Source organism: Tauraco erythrolophus, chromosome 2 (genome assembly GCF_009769465.1).
Source record: "Tauraco erythrolophus isolate bTauEry1 chromosome 2, bTauEry1.pri, whole genome shotgun sequence".
NCBI classification, from domain to species: Eukaryota; Metazoa; Chordata; class Aves; order Musophagiformes; family Musophagidae; genus Tauraco; species Tauraco erythrolophus.
In genome coordinates, this window is record NC_141466.1 from 67,373,114 (window position 1) to 67,389,988 (window position 16,875).

A 16,875-nucleotide genomic window follows, 5' to 3' on the forward strand; every position below is an offset into this window, starting at 1 on the left:
TCATTTGTGCATATGAAATATGTTATGATAATTTCACTGTGAAAGTCTCCCATAATGCTGAAATCAGCACACTCAAATAAAGATTTCATTCTCTCATGATCTACCTAGATTGTATTTCCTCCTGTAATGGTTAACACCTTCATTTCTACTTTTTTCCTTAAAAGTGAACTTTGTTTCTACTTACTTCTGAGGGCCGTGGTAGATTCTTCTGAACAGCTTTGTGCATTCTCTTCAGTTCCTTTGCACGCTCTGCCTCTCGGAGAGCCTAGGCATACAAGCTAAGTGTTACTCCAGCTACTGAAATACAATCAGATGCTTTCTACAAACATATGTGATACAAAACCCAACTGATTACTGCAGTAAAGACTCCTCCAAGTATAAAGACTTCATGTTATGAAGCCAGAGCCAAATAACAGGTCACTCTCTACGAAAGCACATCATTTACTGCCTCTAAAGTAAACAGGAAGAGTACAGCAGACTAACTCTAAGAGGAGAGAGATCCTAAAAAGTAATTTCCAGCCATCAAATTCTCCTTCAGTCTCAACCCCAGCAGATTTCATTCTTTACAAATTTCTCCACATCAAGTTTGACATCTGCTCCAACTCTCCGGACACAAAATCCAAGAGGAAAAAAAAGATTCTTAAATTTGCTGCCAAGACTCTACTTAACCTCTTTTATGACATAAAGAAACTACTTCACTACAACAATACTTGTGAAAGTGTGAAAACATGAGATTTCTCCTTACATTCCACTTTCAGGCAATAAATAACATGAAAAGGCAGAGTTGTCTAAAATTTCAGGAACGATGACCAAGATCTTCCATGTTCTAATCCCAGCCATGTCATGCCTTCATTTGAAAGGCAGGATGCTATTTTGGATGATATTACAACTCAAAAATTCTTTTCTCTATTCTACACACATAAATTATCCATCTTTACGCAGACTTTTTTATTTGTGTGCATTCACCACGAGAGATTTCTATCTGTGTGCTACCAGCCTGCCTGAATTTGTATTACCTGTATTACATTTCACAAAACAGCACCCTTTAACCTTGAGAGAATGACCTGAAACTGAAAACAACAAAAAAGCACAATTCTCACATGCTTAAAATCAAGCACGTGCCTCTAGAAAAAAGCTTTTAATTACATTTTTATCTTTTGGGGGGCAAATGCGGGAGGTAGGATATACACACTCTTAAGAGACTTTCATCGTAGAAAACGACGTGTGATATAGAACATTAACAAATTAAGAAAAGGATTCAGAGAGAAAACTGATTCAGCCTCTGCGTCCGTATACTCCGATGGCAGCACAGAAAATGGGTTAAGTTTACTTCACTGTTCTGTAGAAGCTGTACCACTTCCACTAAACAGATGAAACTCTGGGTATGTTGTGGTTTAGGCCCAGCAAGCAGCTAAGCACCACGCAGGTGGTGAAGAGAAATGGGGAGGAGAAAATATAATGAAAGGCTCAAGGGCCAAGGTAAGGACAGGGAGGGATCACTCATCAATTACAGTCATGGCAAAGCAGACTTGATTTGGGGAAAGATTAATCTCATTTGTGACCAATCACACCAGAGAGGATAATGAGAAACACAACCAAAACTTAAAAAAAAAAAACCCACAATCTTCCTCCACCCCCTCCCTTCTTCCAGGGCTCAGCTTTGCTCCCAATTTCTCTACCTCCTCCCCGCCAGCAGCGCAGGGCAACAGGGAACGGGGGTTGTGATCAGTTTGTCACACGTTGTTTCTGCTACTCCTTCCTCCTCAGGGCGAGGACTCCTCACACTTTTCCCCTACTTCAGTGTGGGGCTCCTTCCCATGGGAGACAGTCCTCCACGAACTTCTCTTGACGTTAGTCCTTCCCATGAGCTGCAGTTCATTATGAACTGCTCCAGCGTGAGCCCCTCCCATGGGGTGGAACAGACTGCTCCAGTACAGGCTTCCCACGGAGTCACGGCCTTCTTTGGGCACAGCCACCTGCTCCAGCATGGAGTCCTCCATGGCTGCAGGTCTTCACAGGCTGCTCCATCGTTAATCTCCATGCGCTGCAGGGGACAGCCTGACATCTCACCACGGGCTGCAGAGGAATCTCAGCTCCAGCACATCTCCTTTCCCTCCTTTTTCACTGATCTTGTGATCAGTGTCTGCAGAGCTGTTTCTCTCAGATCTCAGTCATCTCTCTGCTGCAGCTGTGCCGGACTCGACAAACTCTGGTAGCCCTGACGAGACGAGTTCTGCACAGCAGGTGCCTGGGGAGCTTCAGAGGGCTCCAAGCTGCAACATGCCGCGGTCGCCATGCCCACTTCCAGGCGAGCAGTGGGGGCCCAGAGCAGACAGCTGCTCGCATCTTCCCCGCCTTTCTGCTGCAGGTCCCGCATGGCACAGGTTTCTTTGTCCCTTCGTACAATATGTTACTTACAGAGGTGTGATGTGACCTGGCTCGGCCCTGGCCAGAGGTGGTTCCAACCTGGAGCCAGGGAAGCTTCTAGCAGCTTCTCAAAGGGACCACCCCTGTAGCCCCTCGCCCACTACCAAAACCCTGCCACACAAACCCAACTCAGGGAATCATACAAGGAACATATTTTATTTTAAAATAAGGCACTACCAGCATCACACACACCTACCTGCTTGCGGGCATCTATATCAGCAGTATCTTCTACAAAGGCTTCATCTACTTCATGTTCCTCAAGTTCTTTTTCTGCATTTTCAGGTAAAACAATCTCAAAGTCGTTCTTTGGAGCAGGAAGGGCCATGAGTCCAAGGCGCAGGTGTTCACGAGACTCTCTCTCCTGTTGAAGTAACAACAAGGTATAAAGCTTCTGAACTCATGCACTAAGATGCATTACAATGAAATTCCATTCATCTACATTAACAGACATAAACAGTTCACAACTAGTATCATCTGGCAATCTTAGTCTGCTACAAAGCCAACAGAAACAGAATCTTGGAAGCCTGATAAAAGGGGCATGTTACTAATCCAGGCTGGCCTACAGACCACCACCCCAAAGTTTATGGACTATTAATACTATAAAACAGCAAACAGCTTTCTTAAAGATAGCTAACGAAGTTTTCAAACAGGCTGAAATACTCAAGTACAACAACTGCATGGCACCTTCAACTCCCAGTAGCTTCAGAAGAACAGTGAAAATTCACAAACGCCTTTCAAGAAACTGAAAATATGTGAAAATGTGTCTGCGCTGAAGAAGGACACAGGGGTATTTGCAAGCCTAAATGGTACTTTTTTCCTTGGAGTTGCTTGCAAATCTGAAAATTGCGGCACAGCACAAAAATGAGACAAACAGCACTAGATCTGGAAAACAGTGGAGTCCATAAGGAAATTGAAGTCACGGTTTTCCTTCTTGCAGCAAAAAGCTTTTTTGCTATAAAAAGGATAAAACAGAACCAAAGTAATATAAGGACATCAAGTATAACTTGTCCTTCAAGCCAAGAGGAAAGCTGAACTGAACTTGAAGGGTTATTTTTGCAAAAAGAACATGCCAAAAACTTGAAGTGGATATCCTTAGCTAGACCAAGAAGAAAAATGTCAATAGCTCTGGTGGGAGATACTCAAAGCTACAGTTAAGGCTGCAGAATCAGCCACATAAAAGGAGATCCCAAGGTGCTACCTATTAGGTATATGCCCTTTTATAACATGTATAATTGGCAGGGTACATCTGGCTGAATCTCCAAGAATGGAAACATCTGTTGCCAAAGGGGATGAAAGAATCTGGATGAGACCCAGATTACTGGACATCTCAAAACCAACTGCTCCTAATGGCAAAAATTAAACTCCTTTAGCTCAACGTTGTCAACAGGAGAGACGGAGGAAAAAGTCCTATAGGTAAATCAGGAAGCCAAGACAATGGGGGATTTGAGGGCTGCACAGGATTGCAAAAATGGCTCTTGAGATATATTTCCTGCTCAGCTTCAAAGATACAAGTAGGACTGAAACTTAACTATGTCTTCCTTGATAAATAGGTTTAGAGTGCTCTTACTGAGCACAATGAAAGCCATTCTAAGTGGCAAGATTTTAGTTCTTTCAAATAAAGATTTGATTTTATCATCAGGTGATGAGTACAGACCTGTAGACAAGTGGTAGAATTAACACTTGCTACAAACCAAAATTCTGTTCAGGAGGTGAGAATTAAAAATCCTGAAAATTAAAAGAGGACTGTTATCCACTCCTTAAGTATTTCTTACCATTTGTTTTGCATACGATGGGTCACTGTAATCTGCCATGCCCTCTTCTGGGTTGATGTTCAATTTATCACGCAGTGGAGTTCTACCAGGAGTTGTACCAACCACAGGTTTAGGAGTTAGTCCTCCACGAGGAGTTAAGCCTTCTGGTGCATGAGAAGGTGTTCTAGAGGAAGTGTGGATAGAGTAATTAATTTTTTTCCCAAAGAGCTCTACTTCCAAAAGTCTGAATGCTGTAAAAAGTTATGTAAATACCATTGATAAATTCAATCTAGAATTTTTTTTTTCTTGAGAGTAGTAAAGCCATAATATGCTATTAGAAGAATCCGAAACATAAATTGTTTAAGCCTGTCAAGGTGTAACTAAGCACCTGTCAGTCTGAAACCCAGGCATGTCATTATGTTAAGAGAAGTTTCAGGAACTATATCAACACAAACTCCCACTGTCACTTTTGAGAGAAAAGATTATCTACTCACCAGGGACTATTCTGTGATGCAGTAATCAGGATTTAACTGCAAGCTCTGATTTCCCTACCACCTGTGGCAAGTCATTCACTCTGAATTCATCTGGCTTAACAGCTGTCCCACTTTACAATTGAATGAATCACTCTGAAGATGTCTCTCTGCTTTCACTGGTTATTGAAGGAGTAATTACATTACAATAATCGCTTTTAAGCACTTAAGGTTAGGCAGGACAGATTAAGTCTTAGAGTTTGCGGGCCCCAGTTGCTTCTCCAGACTGGGAAGAAATATTGTTCTCTATCCCAATAACCTACTACGTGAAAGCCGTGCAGACATTGCCTTGGATATAGTCACAAGTTTTCTGTTGCCAACTTACAACGAGGTTTCATATAATGATGATACTAATAATAATAAAATTATAAGGCCTAGTTAAATGTCTCAAGAAAAGAAGTTCAGGAAGGGGAAAAACTTTTAGAAAAAATCCTTTGTAAATATTTTCAGACAGCAATGACAAGTATGCATGCTATAGAGAACAACGCTGGCAGAGACAGACTGGACAGGAGGACTTGATTACATCATTTCCACTACTAGTTACTGTATTTCTGTAGTGCCATTAAGATGCCATAATGGTGGACAAACACAATTGTATATATGGCCTGACACGCACCACTAGTCCTATTTTAAGGGACATAACAGTGCCTTATTTACCGGGTACATCTGTGAGAGGCAAGTGATACTCTCCTCTTGCTTGAAGTTGTTTGCAGATTTTTATGAATTCTCATTTAGTATAACAAATAAAAGCAGTAACATCTGCAGGATGATACCCACAAAAACTAGAAAAATTCATTTTTGTTTTCAAATGAATGTTTCATAGGATATATTTACTTAGTTGATTAGTCTAATATAAAAAGTTTCATGCTGATTTTCCAGAAGAAACAATTTCCAAGTGGTTTGTTTTTTTCTAGTTGTCTTAGTTCCATGCAGTGTTTAAAACTCTATTACAATATTCAACCCAATATACCTTTTAAGAAAATTCTTATAACCAGTATGTGGGGGGAAAAAAAAAACAAAACAACCCCTCCAAAAAAAAAAAAAAAAAAAAAAAAAAAACCCTCACAACATACTAGTGCAAGGCAACAACTTCCACAAAAACCTTGTGCCAAAACAGTACAAACTTCATACCATCATAAGAAAACAAGGCGTACTTAAAATTAAATATTTGCTCTTTTGGCCTAAATAATAAGATGATGGCTCTGCTTCACTACTATGCCTCCTTAAAAAGTTATGTCTTCCCTTTAATTATTTTTAACCACTTAACGAATTTTTTTTTCCTCTCTGCTCAAGGTCTTTGATTTTCATACTGATAGAGCATTTCTGTGAGCAAGCCAGCTTGATATATAGGTACCATATTTACATGTGCAAATCTGAACTTCAGAAGCTTAAAACCCACCACACAAAAATCCAACAAAAAAACACCCAAACAAAGACAATTAAAATGTCTTTACATTTTTTATATAAAGTAACCCAAAAGAACAGCCAGATCACTCCAGGTCAAACTCTACATTCATTCTGCACCACACTGATGTCAAAAGATCTCCAGAAAAGGATTCATTTATGTAGATACAATTAAAAAAGCAGGGCTTTTGCAGAGAGCTTTTAAACAACAAAATAAAGCTGCTTTTGAAAAGCTGCCATAAAGGTCCTTTTTATTTCATTCTCCACTTTTCCTACTAGCACGATACAGGTAAAATTAGAAATTAAGTTGTAAAAATTGACAGACAAAATGTACCAAGTGTAATATTTTTTTAGTTGCATGGTATTTAGCATTTGTGGGACATATATTTATTCAGGACCCACTGTAAAAGTTAAACCAGCAATTCCATACTATTTAGATTGGCAATATAAGAAATATTTTATTTTGGATATATATAGCTTATAAAATATTTACTCCAGCTTTTCAGAAACTCATTGTGGTTTGGCTAAGGGACTTCCCGCACCTTCGACTCAGAGGTAATACTTTGAAAAGGGTACGATCCACATACAGAGTGACACTCCATCTTACTATTTATACTCCTGTATTACTTCAGTATAGTTTATATTGCTCCAGACCACAGAAGACCTCATTTTGGACCAAAACTCCAGTGAGCTATACACAGTACAAATATAGATGAAGATGATGTGGCTGAGCTTGTGAAAGATACAGAGAAGGAGAAATTGTACAAGGGTTTGAAATAAAAGCCAATAAATTCTGGTTTGAAGCACTGATCACATATTGAAATTTGTTCCCTCCACACCACTAGACACATGCCCAGCCAAGCACCCATTAGAAAAAGAGTCTGCTTTACCTGAAGGGTGTGGAAAGCACGGTATTTGGAGTCTGAACAACCTGTTTCTGTGGTGTTACTCCCGAAAAGTCACTTTCATGCAAGGGAGTGTTAAGACCTCCTTTCAGGGGGGTATCCACATTAGTGAGAGCCATCAAATTCTGCGCTTCCTGTGTAACAGACAACAGAGTCACAGAGTTTCACAGTCACACACCACTACACGTGTTTAACAGATTCAGTAGCAGTAAGAACAGCTGAAGAGTTACTTGAATATCAACCAGATTGTGGAAAACGTTTAACACTTCTTAACACCCATATGCTGGTATAGGCAAACTCTACTGTTCCACTGAAAGGGATTTTAATCTTCATTTTCAGTAGAATATATTATAAATTGGAGTTGCAAAAATGAGTGGGTTACTTAATGTTTCAACTTCAGTTTGCTAGACTCCATAAATCTGCAAGATTTATTAGTGGCTGAATACTAAGGATCCTGATTTTCAGAGGGAACAGCACACTTGCACTCTGAAACCCAAATCAATGAAGTTTATCCAAATTGCACTTCAAAGAGAATGTTCCAAAAGAGATGGTGGCTATTCTGATTTTTGGTTCATGACTCAATCGGGCTTTTATGAATACTCTCCCATTTTTTTATTTTCCCTTTTTACAATGAAGAATTAAGGCACTCAGAAAATGAGCTGAGATAATGAAATTACTGCATACAGCAATTAGCTTCCCAGACTACTAATCCATCTACAGAACTGTGTATATGCATAATACTGCAACATATGTGATGTCAGAGTACTCCATTTGAAGGGGAATGTGACTGTTCCTGCAAACACTGCACAGACTTAGGTCATGATCTGTAGAGTCAGGAACTTTCTCTTTTCTCCTCTCATGAAACTGCTGAAATACAGCTCATTATCAATGCAGGGTTTTTTTTGGTTTGTTCTGAGGTGGGGTTTTTGGGGTGGAGTTTTGTTTGTTTTACACACCAGCTGCATTGATTTCATTTAGCCATTTCCCCACACTCAACAAAACATTACTCATCCCTCACAGTTTTGAAAGAACCCAGACACTCACACAATCAGTGCAACACAAACATAATTCAGAGGTTTCAAAGGCAGGTTTTTGGCAATCTTTGTAGTTTTAAGTAGTATTTAGTAGCTAAGTAGTTTTAAGCCAATAAAGTGCTAGGAAAACATTCTGGCATTGTTGCAGTTAATTACTTCTTGTTAACTGAAATAAAAGCTGAACAGCAAAATTAAGTAGGAAACAACATAAAAGACACTGTCTGAAGGACGTGAACACCATATACCTCTTCAACACTGAGAGGCACCCAAGACAAGTGAAAATTATATAAGACACCAGGAGAATGGTTAATGCTAAAAGTCACATGCAATATATAACACCAAAAAAAACAACAAACCATAGTGTTTTGTATCACGGTGACAACTGATCAGATAGAAGCAGATCTGTTTCTATGCCTTTCAGTGTATCCTGGAGATAGTGTGTCAGTTCAAACCCCAGTACCCCATAATTTAAGGAATGTTTCTATAGTACTTACACCTTCTATTCAGTTGACTACTGCACTAAAACTAAAAGCCCATTCTGCACATTTATACTCCACCTGCAGGATCCTGTCTTGTGCTGCTGGAGTTTTGGGAGTCCTTAGTGCTATGCTGTTGTTGGTCACATTATATTCAGACAGAAGAGTGCTGGAAGCTGAGTTTGTAATTCCAGATTCCTCGGCAGTCTGGCGTGCAATCTCACTTGCCTGGCCTACTTTTACAACTTCTTCAAGTTCTATATCAGATATCTTTAAAAGAGAAAATTTCACAGCATAGTGAGATGAAATACAACCATGAGATCCACTTGATAAAACAGAAATCAATGATTGGCATTTGCCTTATAAGTTGTTTATTGATCAATGAACACCTTACCTGAGGAGCTGGAAGCACTAGTTTACTTCTTTTTTTGGTAAATTCTGACACTCCACTGGTCTGTAGAATAGCTGAAGGTAAGTCTGACTCTTTTTTCCGTTTCATATGTTGTTTGTCTTTTTTGCGCTCTCTTCCCTCCCTTTCACTGTCATTAGGGATAAGAGAATCAATTTTAGAACACACAGAACAGCTACAAAGTAAAACAAACAAGTAAAGAGCAAAAAGCCTGTACCCTAATCACAAGTTGGATACACTGAAATAAAATGTTGCAGGAAGAGAGAACCACCTCGTGGTGCAGAAGTCAAGCGATTAGATTAGTCCGTAAATCTTGCAACAGAACTTACAACAAGGCACTGTAACGTTTCTAAATTGTGGAATTAGGCAGCAGGTGGTTGCTTTAGCTACAATCAACAGGGTCACCGGAGCAAGAAAAAAAAAGTCCGTCCAAGAATTCAAATAGCAAGAATCAGAGGATGTGAACAGGCTCTTCTTCTCCAGCAGCTGCTAAGGGAAGAGAAATATTTTCTGTGGGAGACGGGAACCGATTTCTCTTCAGTATTTAATAAAAATGCTATTTTCTTCAAACAGCAATGGAGTCAGCCTGTGAAATCCCAAGCTTCAGTTTGAAGCTCCCTCTGAACTAAAAGCCACACAGAAAGAATCAATTAGATTACAAGCTAATAAACCAAATCGTATGTAGTATTGGACCTGCCCTCTCAGCACAAAGCAGCTGGCAGAAGCAGTGGGAAATGCAATTGTACAATTAGGTATGTACCATAAGGCTCATGATGAAGACAGGTATTCAATTTCTCAGCTGCATGTTTCGAGATTTTTTGGAGGGCGAGGGAGAAATTAAACATTTAAAGAGATCCTACTTAAGAACAATTCCATCAAAAGTAATACTACAACAAGTAAAATCTACTCCTATAAGCAATGTTAATAATGTTATTACTTTGAGAAACGACTGCAAATACACAACCAAATCTGCTGCTAAAAGACAATTACTCAAAAACCTTAGTATTTCCACTTAAAGAGCAAGAATGTGCACGAGGAACTTTATTCTCATGGAAGAAAGGTCAACTAGACCTTTTAGGACGATAAAAAATGCAGGAGACTGAAAAGGCAGAAGCAACCTGCACTAGTATCTGTCCCACGGCAAATACAACTCCTGTCCACATTGTATTTCAGACATTTCCGGGACTTAACACTTATTTTTATATATATGGGGTTTTTGTCAAATATACTGTTCCCTCCTTAGTATAACACAACTTACGATCTTAATTCTCCATCCAGGTCTTGCTGACGTAGCTTCCTGAAATCTGCATCCAGTGACTGGTAGTTTTCCTCTGATGTATCATAAAAACCAGGGGCAGGCTTCTTTTCAAATGGAATTTCTGCATTATAATCCACACCTCTCTTCTTTTTTCTTTTCTTCTGGATCTCAATTCCAGCAGCCCGAAGTTCTCGTCTCTTCTGGAGAGCAGCAAGCCGCCTAAAGAAAGAGTAATACTATGTGATTTAAAGTGCTTACCTACAGGTGGCCCCTGTATCCTAAGATCTGGTACTACTTTAACCAGTTGCTGCCGAGATAGGGCTGCACATATTTAAATGACAAGAATAAAGCTCTTGTCACAAATGACTATCAAAAAGTCTGATTCTGCAATGACTTAAGGCTGTGCCCAACTTCATGCATTGTAAATGCTCCAGAGTCAACAAAAGCAGGCCCAGTATATGAACCTAAGCATAAGTTTACCTAGCTTCTTCCAGCTGCTTCTCTCTTGCTTTTCTTTTGGCCTTCTTTCCCTGTGTATTAGCCAGACGAGCTCTAGCTTCAGACAGCATTTCAAGTTCATCTACAATAGTACAGATAAATACAGCTATGAATTTGCACTTAAAAAATGGGAGTAAGGGAAAAAGTGACATTAAGATCAGAAAGTAATCTTTAAAAGTTGAATGAATCAATGTTTTCACAGGCATACTGCATGATCACTAGTTTTCTCCAAGTTGCTCTAATATATTTTCTAAATCACTGGCCAGATGAAATGAAGACTTTAAGAAAAAAATGCCTAATGTTGAAAATAATTCAACTAATATCTACAGGAAATCAAAATATCTACATAAAGAGGCAAACTGGCCACACTAACAAAATTATAATTTCATTTACATCCTCATGTGAGAGGATTGTATTAGAGAAGTTGTTAATTTCATTTACATTCAGATCCGAGAGTGCTACATTTGTGAACCTGGGCGTGTTCAAAAACATCGTTGGTCCATTAATGGAATTTTAGAAATGTTCATTTTTCAGTTCATAACACTGCTGTGTGCAAGGAAAAACAGTTATTAGTCCTGTGCTTCAGCATGGATTCACCTGAGAGGTATGAGCTGATGGGAAAAGGTGAAAGCACATAAATAAGAATGCAAAGCAGCAGAGCAGTTGTCAAAGCAAAGAACAGTCAATCATGGTAAGGGACAACAAAGATTAGAAGGCAGAAAACAGACAAAGAAAAGATACAGAAAACTGGAAAACTGACTGGCCAGACACAGAAATAAGACAAAACCTGTAAGAAAAAGTGATCAGGGGCAGAGAAAAAAAAAGACAAAAGAGACCCAGGGTACAGAGGCTGTGTAAAACAAAAAACCAATTAGATCAGATTCCTGTCAAAAATGGTAAGTAAACTCCTATCTTACCTTCATCCATGTCAATAGGATCTGGCCTGGCTGGTTTAGTTTCTGGATTTGGATCAATTTCTCCAGGTTTAAGTTTCCGAGGATCATCAGCAGTTTCTTCCTCATTGTCTCTCTGAGCAGCTTTATCCCTAAAAACACATTGTACGTTTGTCACAAGCGGCTCTTTGTTTTGCCCCAGGCTCATAATAACCATCTTTTGAATGTCCCCAAAGACCGCTCCAAAAAAGTCACCTTGTACTATGTACTATAAAGTTGTCATACAATTACTGCAGAAAAGATTCATGAACATGGTACACTTAAATAATCTTAAATCAGACAAGAGAAAGAGGCCAACATAGCATTACATCACAAGAATAAAATATTACATAAAATACAATATTGACAAAGCTAACAGTAGAGAACTCTCCTTGCGTAATCTTTAAAAGTAAGGACAAGAATTCAAGCACTGTGACAAAATGAACAACTGAGTCTCCCATCATGCTTTTATACTCAAACAATCAGACCAGAATTAAGAAAGCTCACAAGAGCAAGCAGCACTTTCCTCCTCTTCTCATGGCCTAAAGAAACCCTCTGTAGGAAAAAGAGATGACAGCTGCACATTCAGCCATTTCAAAACACGTGTTTTATGTCTGTCTTATCTTCTCTCTCACACATGCACTCATGCTGATCAGCCAGTCAAAAAATACCCAAATAAACCTGAAATGGAAGCTTATAAAAAGCACCAATCTTGACACTCCTCTAGCCAGAAAAAAACAGAAGCTAGAAAATATACACCTATCTCTATTCAGGTCTGCTCTCCAGGTTCCAGAAGGTTCTTCTTTCAAGCTAGACACATCGACTGAAAAGAAACGGTCCTTAAGGATTTGCTTACAAAAGAACTCAGTCAGCTTGAAACCACCACACTTCAGCACCATGGGAGAAGGGAATGACAAATCCTACAACAAACTCTGCAGATTTTCCTGGTATGCACCTCTAGCAAAACAGTAACTCACAGCAGAAATTCATAGTGTTCCAAACACTGTGCAGCAGTTCTCCCAATAATTGGGGCAATGGTTCTCCACTGGGTTGGCATTAGCTTGGCCAGGTGCAACAGTTTCTCCTCCTCTTCCCGTGACCACTCTGTCTTTTTGATGCTCGGGTCTAGCCATTCATACCTGTTTAAAAATTAAGGATGAGAGATCCAGTGTTTACTCAAATCATCACAATGAGATTTCATAATCTTGTCACGCAAATTTTCATACAAGCTTTTTCTGTACAAAAGGATGTTACTCCAGAGTATTTTTATGACACAAGTATTTAAGCTTTAAAACATATTATTTATCCACCACTTTTCATACAGATATTGTCTCTTCTTCCTTTCCTCACCTTTATTCTGGCAAAATAAAGAGTCACAAAATTAATCCAGAAAAATAAAAGTAAACATCTCAATAACCAAAGGTACCAGAAATGATACTTGCTTGGTCTGGATCCTTCAACAGTTATCTTAGTAATCTCTAACTGTGCCAGTATTGTTACCTTTATACAGAAGTATTCTAGTAAATATGTACAGTTCAATACTCAAGAAACTAAGTCTGATTCTCAAATAGATTGGTACTGCATTTATTTGAATTAGTTGTAAGCTTCTATTTTTTATATAAAATGAAATTCCACAGTGCAATTTCAGAACATTTATCCTCAAGCTAAACTCTCATTATGAAAAATTAGAAAATTATTTGTAAGAGAGAGTATCTTACGATTTTCTTTCCTTGGTAATAGTCACTGATTAAAAATGTGTAAATGCAGGGGAAAAAAAAACACGTACACAATTTTAAGTGATCTTGCATTTGCCAACACTGCAGTCGCTGGTGAAGAGAACATCTGGCTACTTTAGTTCAATTACTTTCAAGCAACAGGAATGCAAAATACCCACAAAAGCCGAAATCAAACAATCTTAAAACTATTGTTCCTCTGTGGACATAAATTAATCTGCGGTAATTCCTAAATTCCCACATATACCCAGACATGGCACTTCTCACTTACCATCTAGCTTTGCACTGCTTTGCTGATTTTCTATGCAATAAAGAAGCAATACGAGACCACTGGTTTTTGCCATATTTCATCACAGCTGCTTTCAGAATTTCATCCTTAAAAATAAATAAATAAAAAAATACTGTTATGGTTCACAAGAACTTTAAAAACAGAAATTCTGAGATCAAGCAGAGGAGAAGACGGTGGATTTCATCTAATGGGCTGACCCAGTGGAAACAGCATAGTACTGCTGCTTCTTTTCTACATTTTATTCTCAAGATGAATGAGGATTTGTATTTCAAAGGCCAACGAAATCAATAAAGATTAAATGCAAAAGACACATGATGATTATTGTGGCCAACTTCACAGATCGACAGAACTTCCAAAACAACTACTTTCAATGCTCTCTAATGCACAGTTTTTAAAGGTTCTGTATGTCTTCTTTGAAGGACAGCAATAAAGAGGTAGGGAAGTGTATATCTGGTAAATGACACAACATTTGGAAAAAAACAGAATTGACAGATGTCTTTGGGTGGCTTGTTTTAAATAATACCATAAAATTATCATCTTTTTTTTTTTCATATTTTAATGCAAATGGAACATTTACCTATCAGTGTAATATGCTGTTAAAATAAAAAGTATCACAAAGGAACTTTATAATAAGTTTCTCTTTTACAAGTAAATCTGAAATCTCTTTAATGTTCAGAATGTAAAATCCAAAAGTGCTGATCCCAGAGCTGACAAACTTCTCAAGAAAAAAAATAAAAACGTAATGGATTCAGCTTGGAAGCCAGGTTGTTCATACACATCCAAGCGTGTACTGAGATTTGATCAAAAGCTACAAGTCCTATCCATTGTCCGTCAATCCATCCACCAATTCCTCTCTCCAGATAAATGGGTTTATTATTACTTGTTTCCTCACAGGTCAGAAAGTGGTATTTTAAATACTTCAAAGCTCTTCTTACAGCCTTGTCAACCACAGATGTTCCTCTTCTGTATCCGTTAAGTACTTGTAGTTGTGTTCAGAATCTGTACAGCTGTACTGTGCAGATGCTAGTCATCAAGGACAGACAATCTGTCTAACACAGACATCTCTCAGGGCATACAGCAGCTTTAACTGTAAGCTGTTGATGAACTCTGGCTTGAGCTGCTACAGAAAACAATTAATGTAATTTCTACTAAAAAAGAAATACTAAATCCTCTCTTGTTTTTTTTAAATTTACTTGGCCTTATATGGCATGTGGTAGCCATACTGATAATGTTAGCAGGCTTTTTTGCAAGTAATTAGTCATTTTCCTAATGACTGATATCAACGGGTTCCACTTTCTGTCACTTTTATGTTGTACGTAAAATCAAAATGTTAATCAAAAAAACAGCATCAAGGAGACCTATTTCATCTCCGGTACACAAAAATCATCTATTTAACTCACTGCTGTATCTCTTAACAGTCACCAAAATTAGTCAATTATGGAAGAGCATAAGAACAGAGTAAGCTCACAGTGGTTCTTCCTATCCTCTGCTGACTTCCAATTTAGCTGCCTCCTGGCATATCGCTAATATGTCACAAGTGGTTAAAAGCACATGCAGTACCTTTCCCAGCACGCAGTACATTTATCTTTCATTAATTTTTCTCACTGCTTTTTAGAACTATGCACATGCCTAGTGTTCATGGTATACAGTGGCAGAGTCCTGGATTTAACAGTGTCAGGTACCTCCTTTTTCCTTAAATATGCCACCTAATAAAACTGATATCTTTTATTTCTCATGCTATTATTTTCCTTTTCACAATCACTTGCTGTTCTGAAAGCATGTGATGACAAAAACATGAGAGAAGAGCGGGGCTTTTTGCTCTTTTTTAAACGATACAAATTTCTGTGTACAAAACACTTCAGGCTGCAGACGAAGAGCCTGTACCCCTCTTCACCATGTCCTGTATTTCAAAGGATGTTCAACGGCAAGAGGTTCCAGGCCCACATTCCCCTAAAGAATAAGAACCCTGTCTATGCAGTGTAAGAAACAGTCCAGCCTAAAAAGGGACATCTCCGAGGACAATACGGCCCACGCATCTCCTGCAGCTGCTTTGAGGACAGTTTCTCTAGCAGCCCAGAAAGCCAACCGTGTCCTGGGCTGCATCAAAAGAAGCCTGGCCAGCAGGTAGAGGGACAGCATTCTGCCCTTCTACTCTGCTCTCGTGAGACCCCACCTGGAATACTGCATTCAGCTCTGGAGTCCCCAACACAAGAAGGACATGGAGCTGCTGAAGCGAGTCCAGAGGAGGGCCACGAAGATGATCCGAGGGCTGAAGCACCTCTGCAATGAAGACAGGCTGAGAGAGTTGGGGCTGCTCAGCCTGGAGAAGAGAAGGCTCCGGGGTGATCTTATAGCAGTCTTCCAGTACTTAAAGGGGTCCTACAGGAAAGCTGGAGAGGGACTTTTTACAAGGGCATGTAGTGATAAGACAAGGGGCAATGGCTTTAAACTGAAAGAGGGCAGATTTAGATTGGATATAAGGAAGAAATTTTTCACTCTGAGGGTGGTGAGGCACTGGAATAGGTTGCCCAGAGAAGTTGTGTCTGCCCCATCCCTGGAAGTGTTCAAGGCCAGGTTGGATGAGGCTTTGGGCAACCTGGTGTAATGGAGGGTTTCCCTGTCCATGGCAGAGGGTTTGGAACTAGATGATCTTTGAGGTCCCTTCCAACTCAAACCATTCTATGATTCTTCAGGGGGCAGGGACAGGACACACGTATGGCTGAGCTTCCTGTACTACCCAGCATGCAGCTTTCAGGAAAGACAACACCGATTTGGCCTCTGCCCATTAGCTCAAGGGACAAGAAGAAAGGCTCAGGCTGCTGAGGAATCAAGCCCATCAGAACCACGGTGCCTGCAGACACCCAACCTTCTCCATCCTCTGCTGCAAACAGCCCAGAAAGACCCCAATCTTCCCCCGCCTCTGCACTGTTACAAGATACCCCACTCCATGAACCCCCTGCGCATGCGCACCACGACCCCTCCGCCAGCGCCTGCGCAGTAGCGCAGCACTCATCCCGCCCCCCCCCCCCCCCGGCCGCTGAGGCCTCAGCCCTTGGAGGGGGCAGGGATCAAAGCAAGCGGAGTCTCACCTCTGTGTTCCGCCACACACCGCCTTTAATCATAATCCGCGGCATCTTGGCGGCGAAAGGGCTCGAAGTCCTGCAGAGAAAAAGCGCTGAACGGAACGCAACGCCGCTCGCCTCAGCCGGGACGGCCGGGACCCCGCGCA

The 16,875-nt window shown here is 39.9% G+C and overlaps 1 protein-coding gene across 1 annotated transcript in view; it reads right to left on the minus strand.

The window, feature by feature from the left end:
- CDC5L (cell division cycle 5 like) overlaps positions 1-16,875 on the minus strand; it is a 37,762-nt gene extending 20,887 nt beyond the window's left edge. Inside the window, exons 1-12 of the mRNA XM_086631440.1 lie at positions 16,736-16,875; positions 13,629-13,732; positions 12,602-12,763; positions 11,610-11,737; positions 10,675-10,774; positions 10,195-10,413; positions 8,922-9,066; positions 8,609-8,797; positions 7,003-7,151; positions 4,200-4,362; positions 2,624-2,788; positions 185-265 (exon numbers count right to left, since the gene is read on the minus strand). Coding sequence (XP_086487566.1) covers positions 185-265; positions 2,624-2,788; positions 4,200-4,362; positions 7,003-7,151; positions 8,609-8,797; positions 8,922-9,066; positions 10,195-10,413; positions 10,675-10,774; positions 11,610-11,737; positions 12,602-12,763; positions 13,629-13,732; positions 16,736-16,780 — 1,650 coding nt within the window. The 5' untranslated portion in view covers positions 16,781-16,875. The remainder of the gene's footprint in view (positions 1-184; positions 266-2,623; positions 2,789-4,199; positions 4,363-7,002; positions 7,152-8,608; positions 8,798-8,921; positions 9,067-10,194; positions 10,414-10,674; positions 10,775-11,609; positions 11,738-12,601; positions 12,764-13,628; positions 13,733-16,735) is intronic.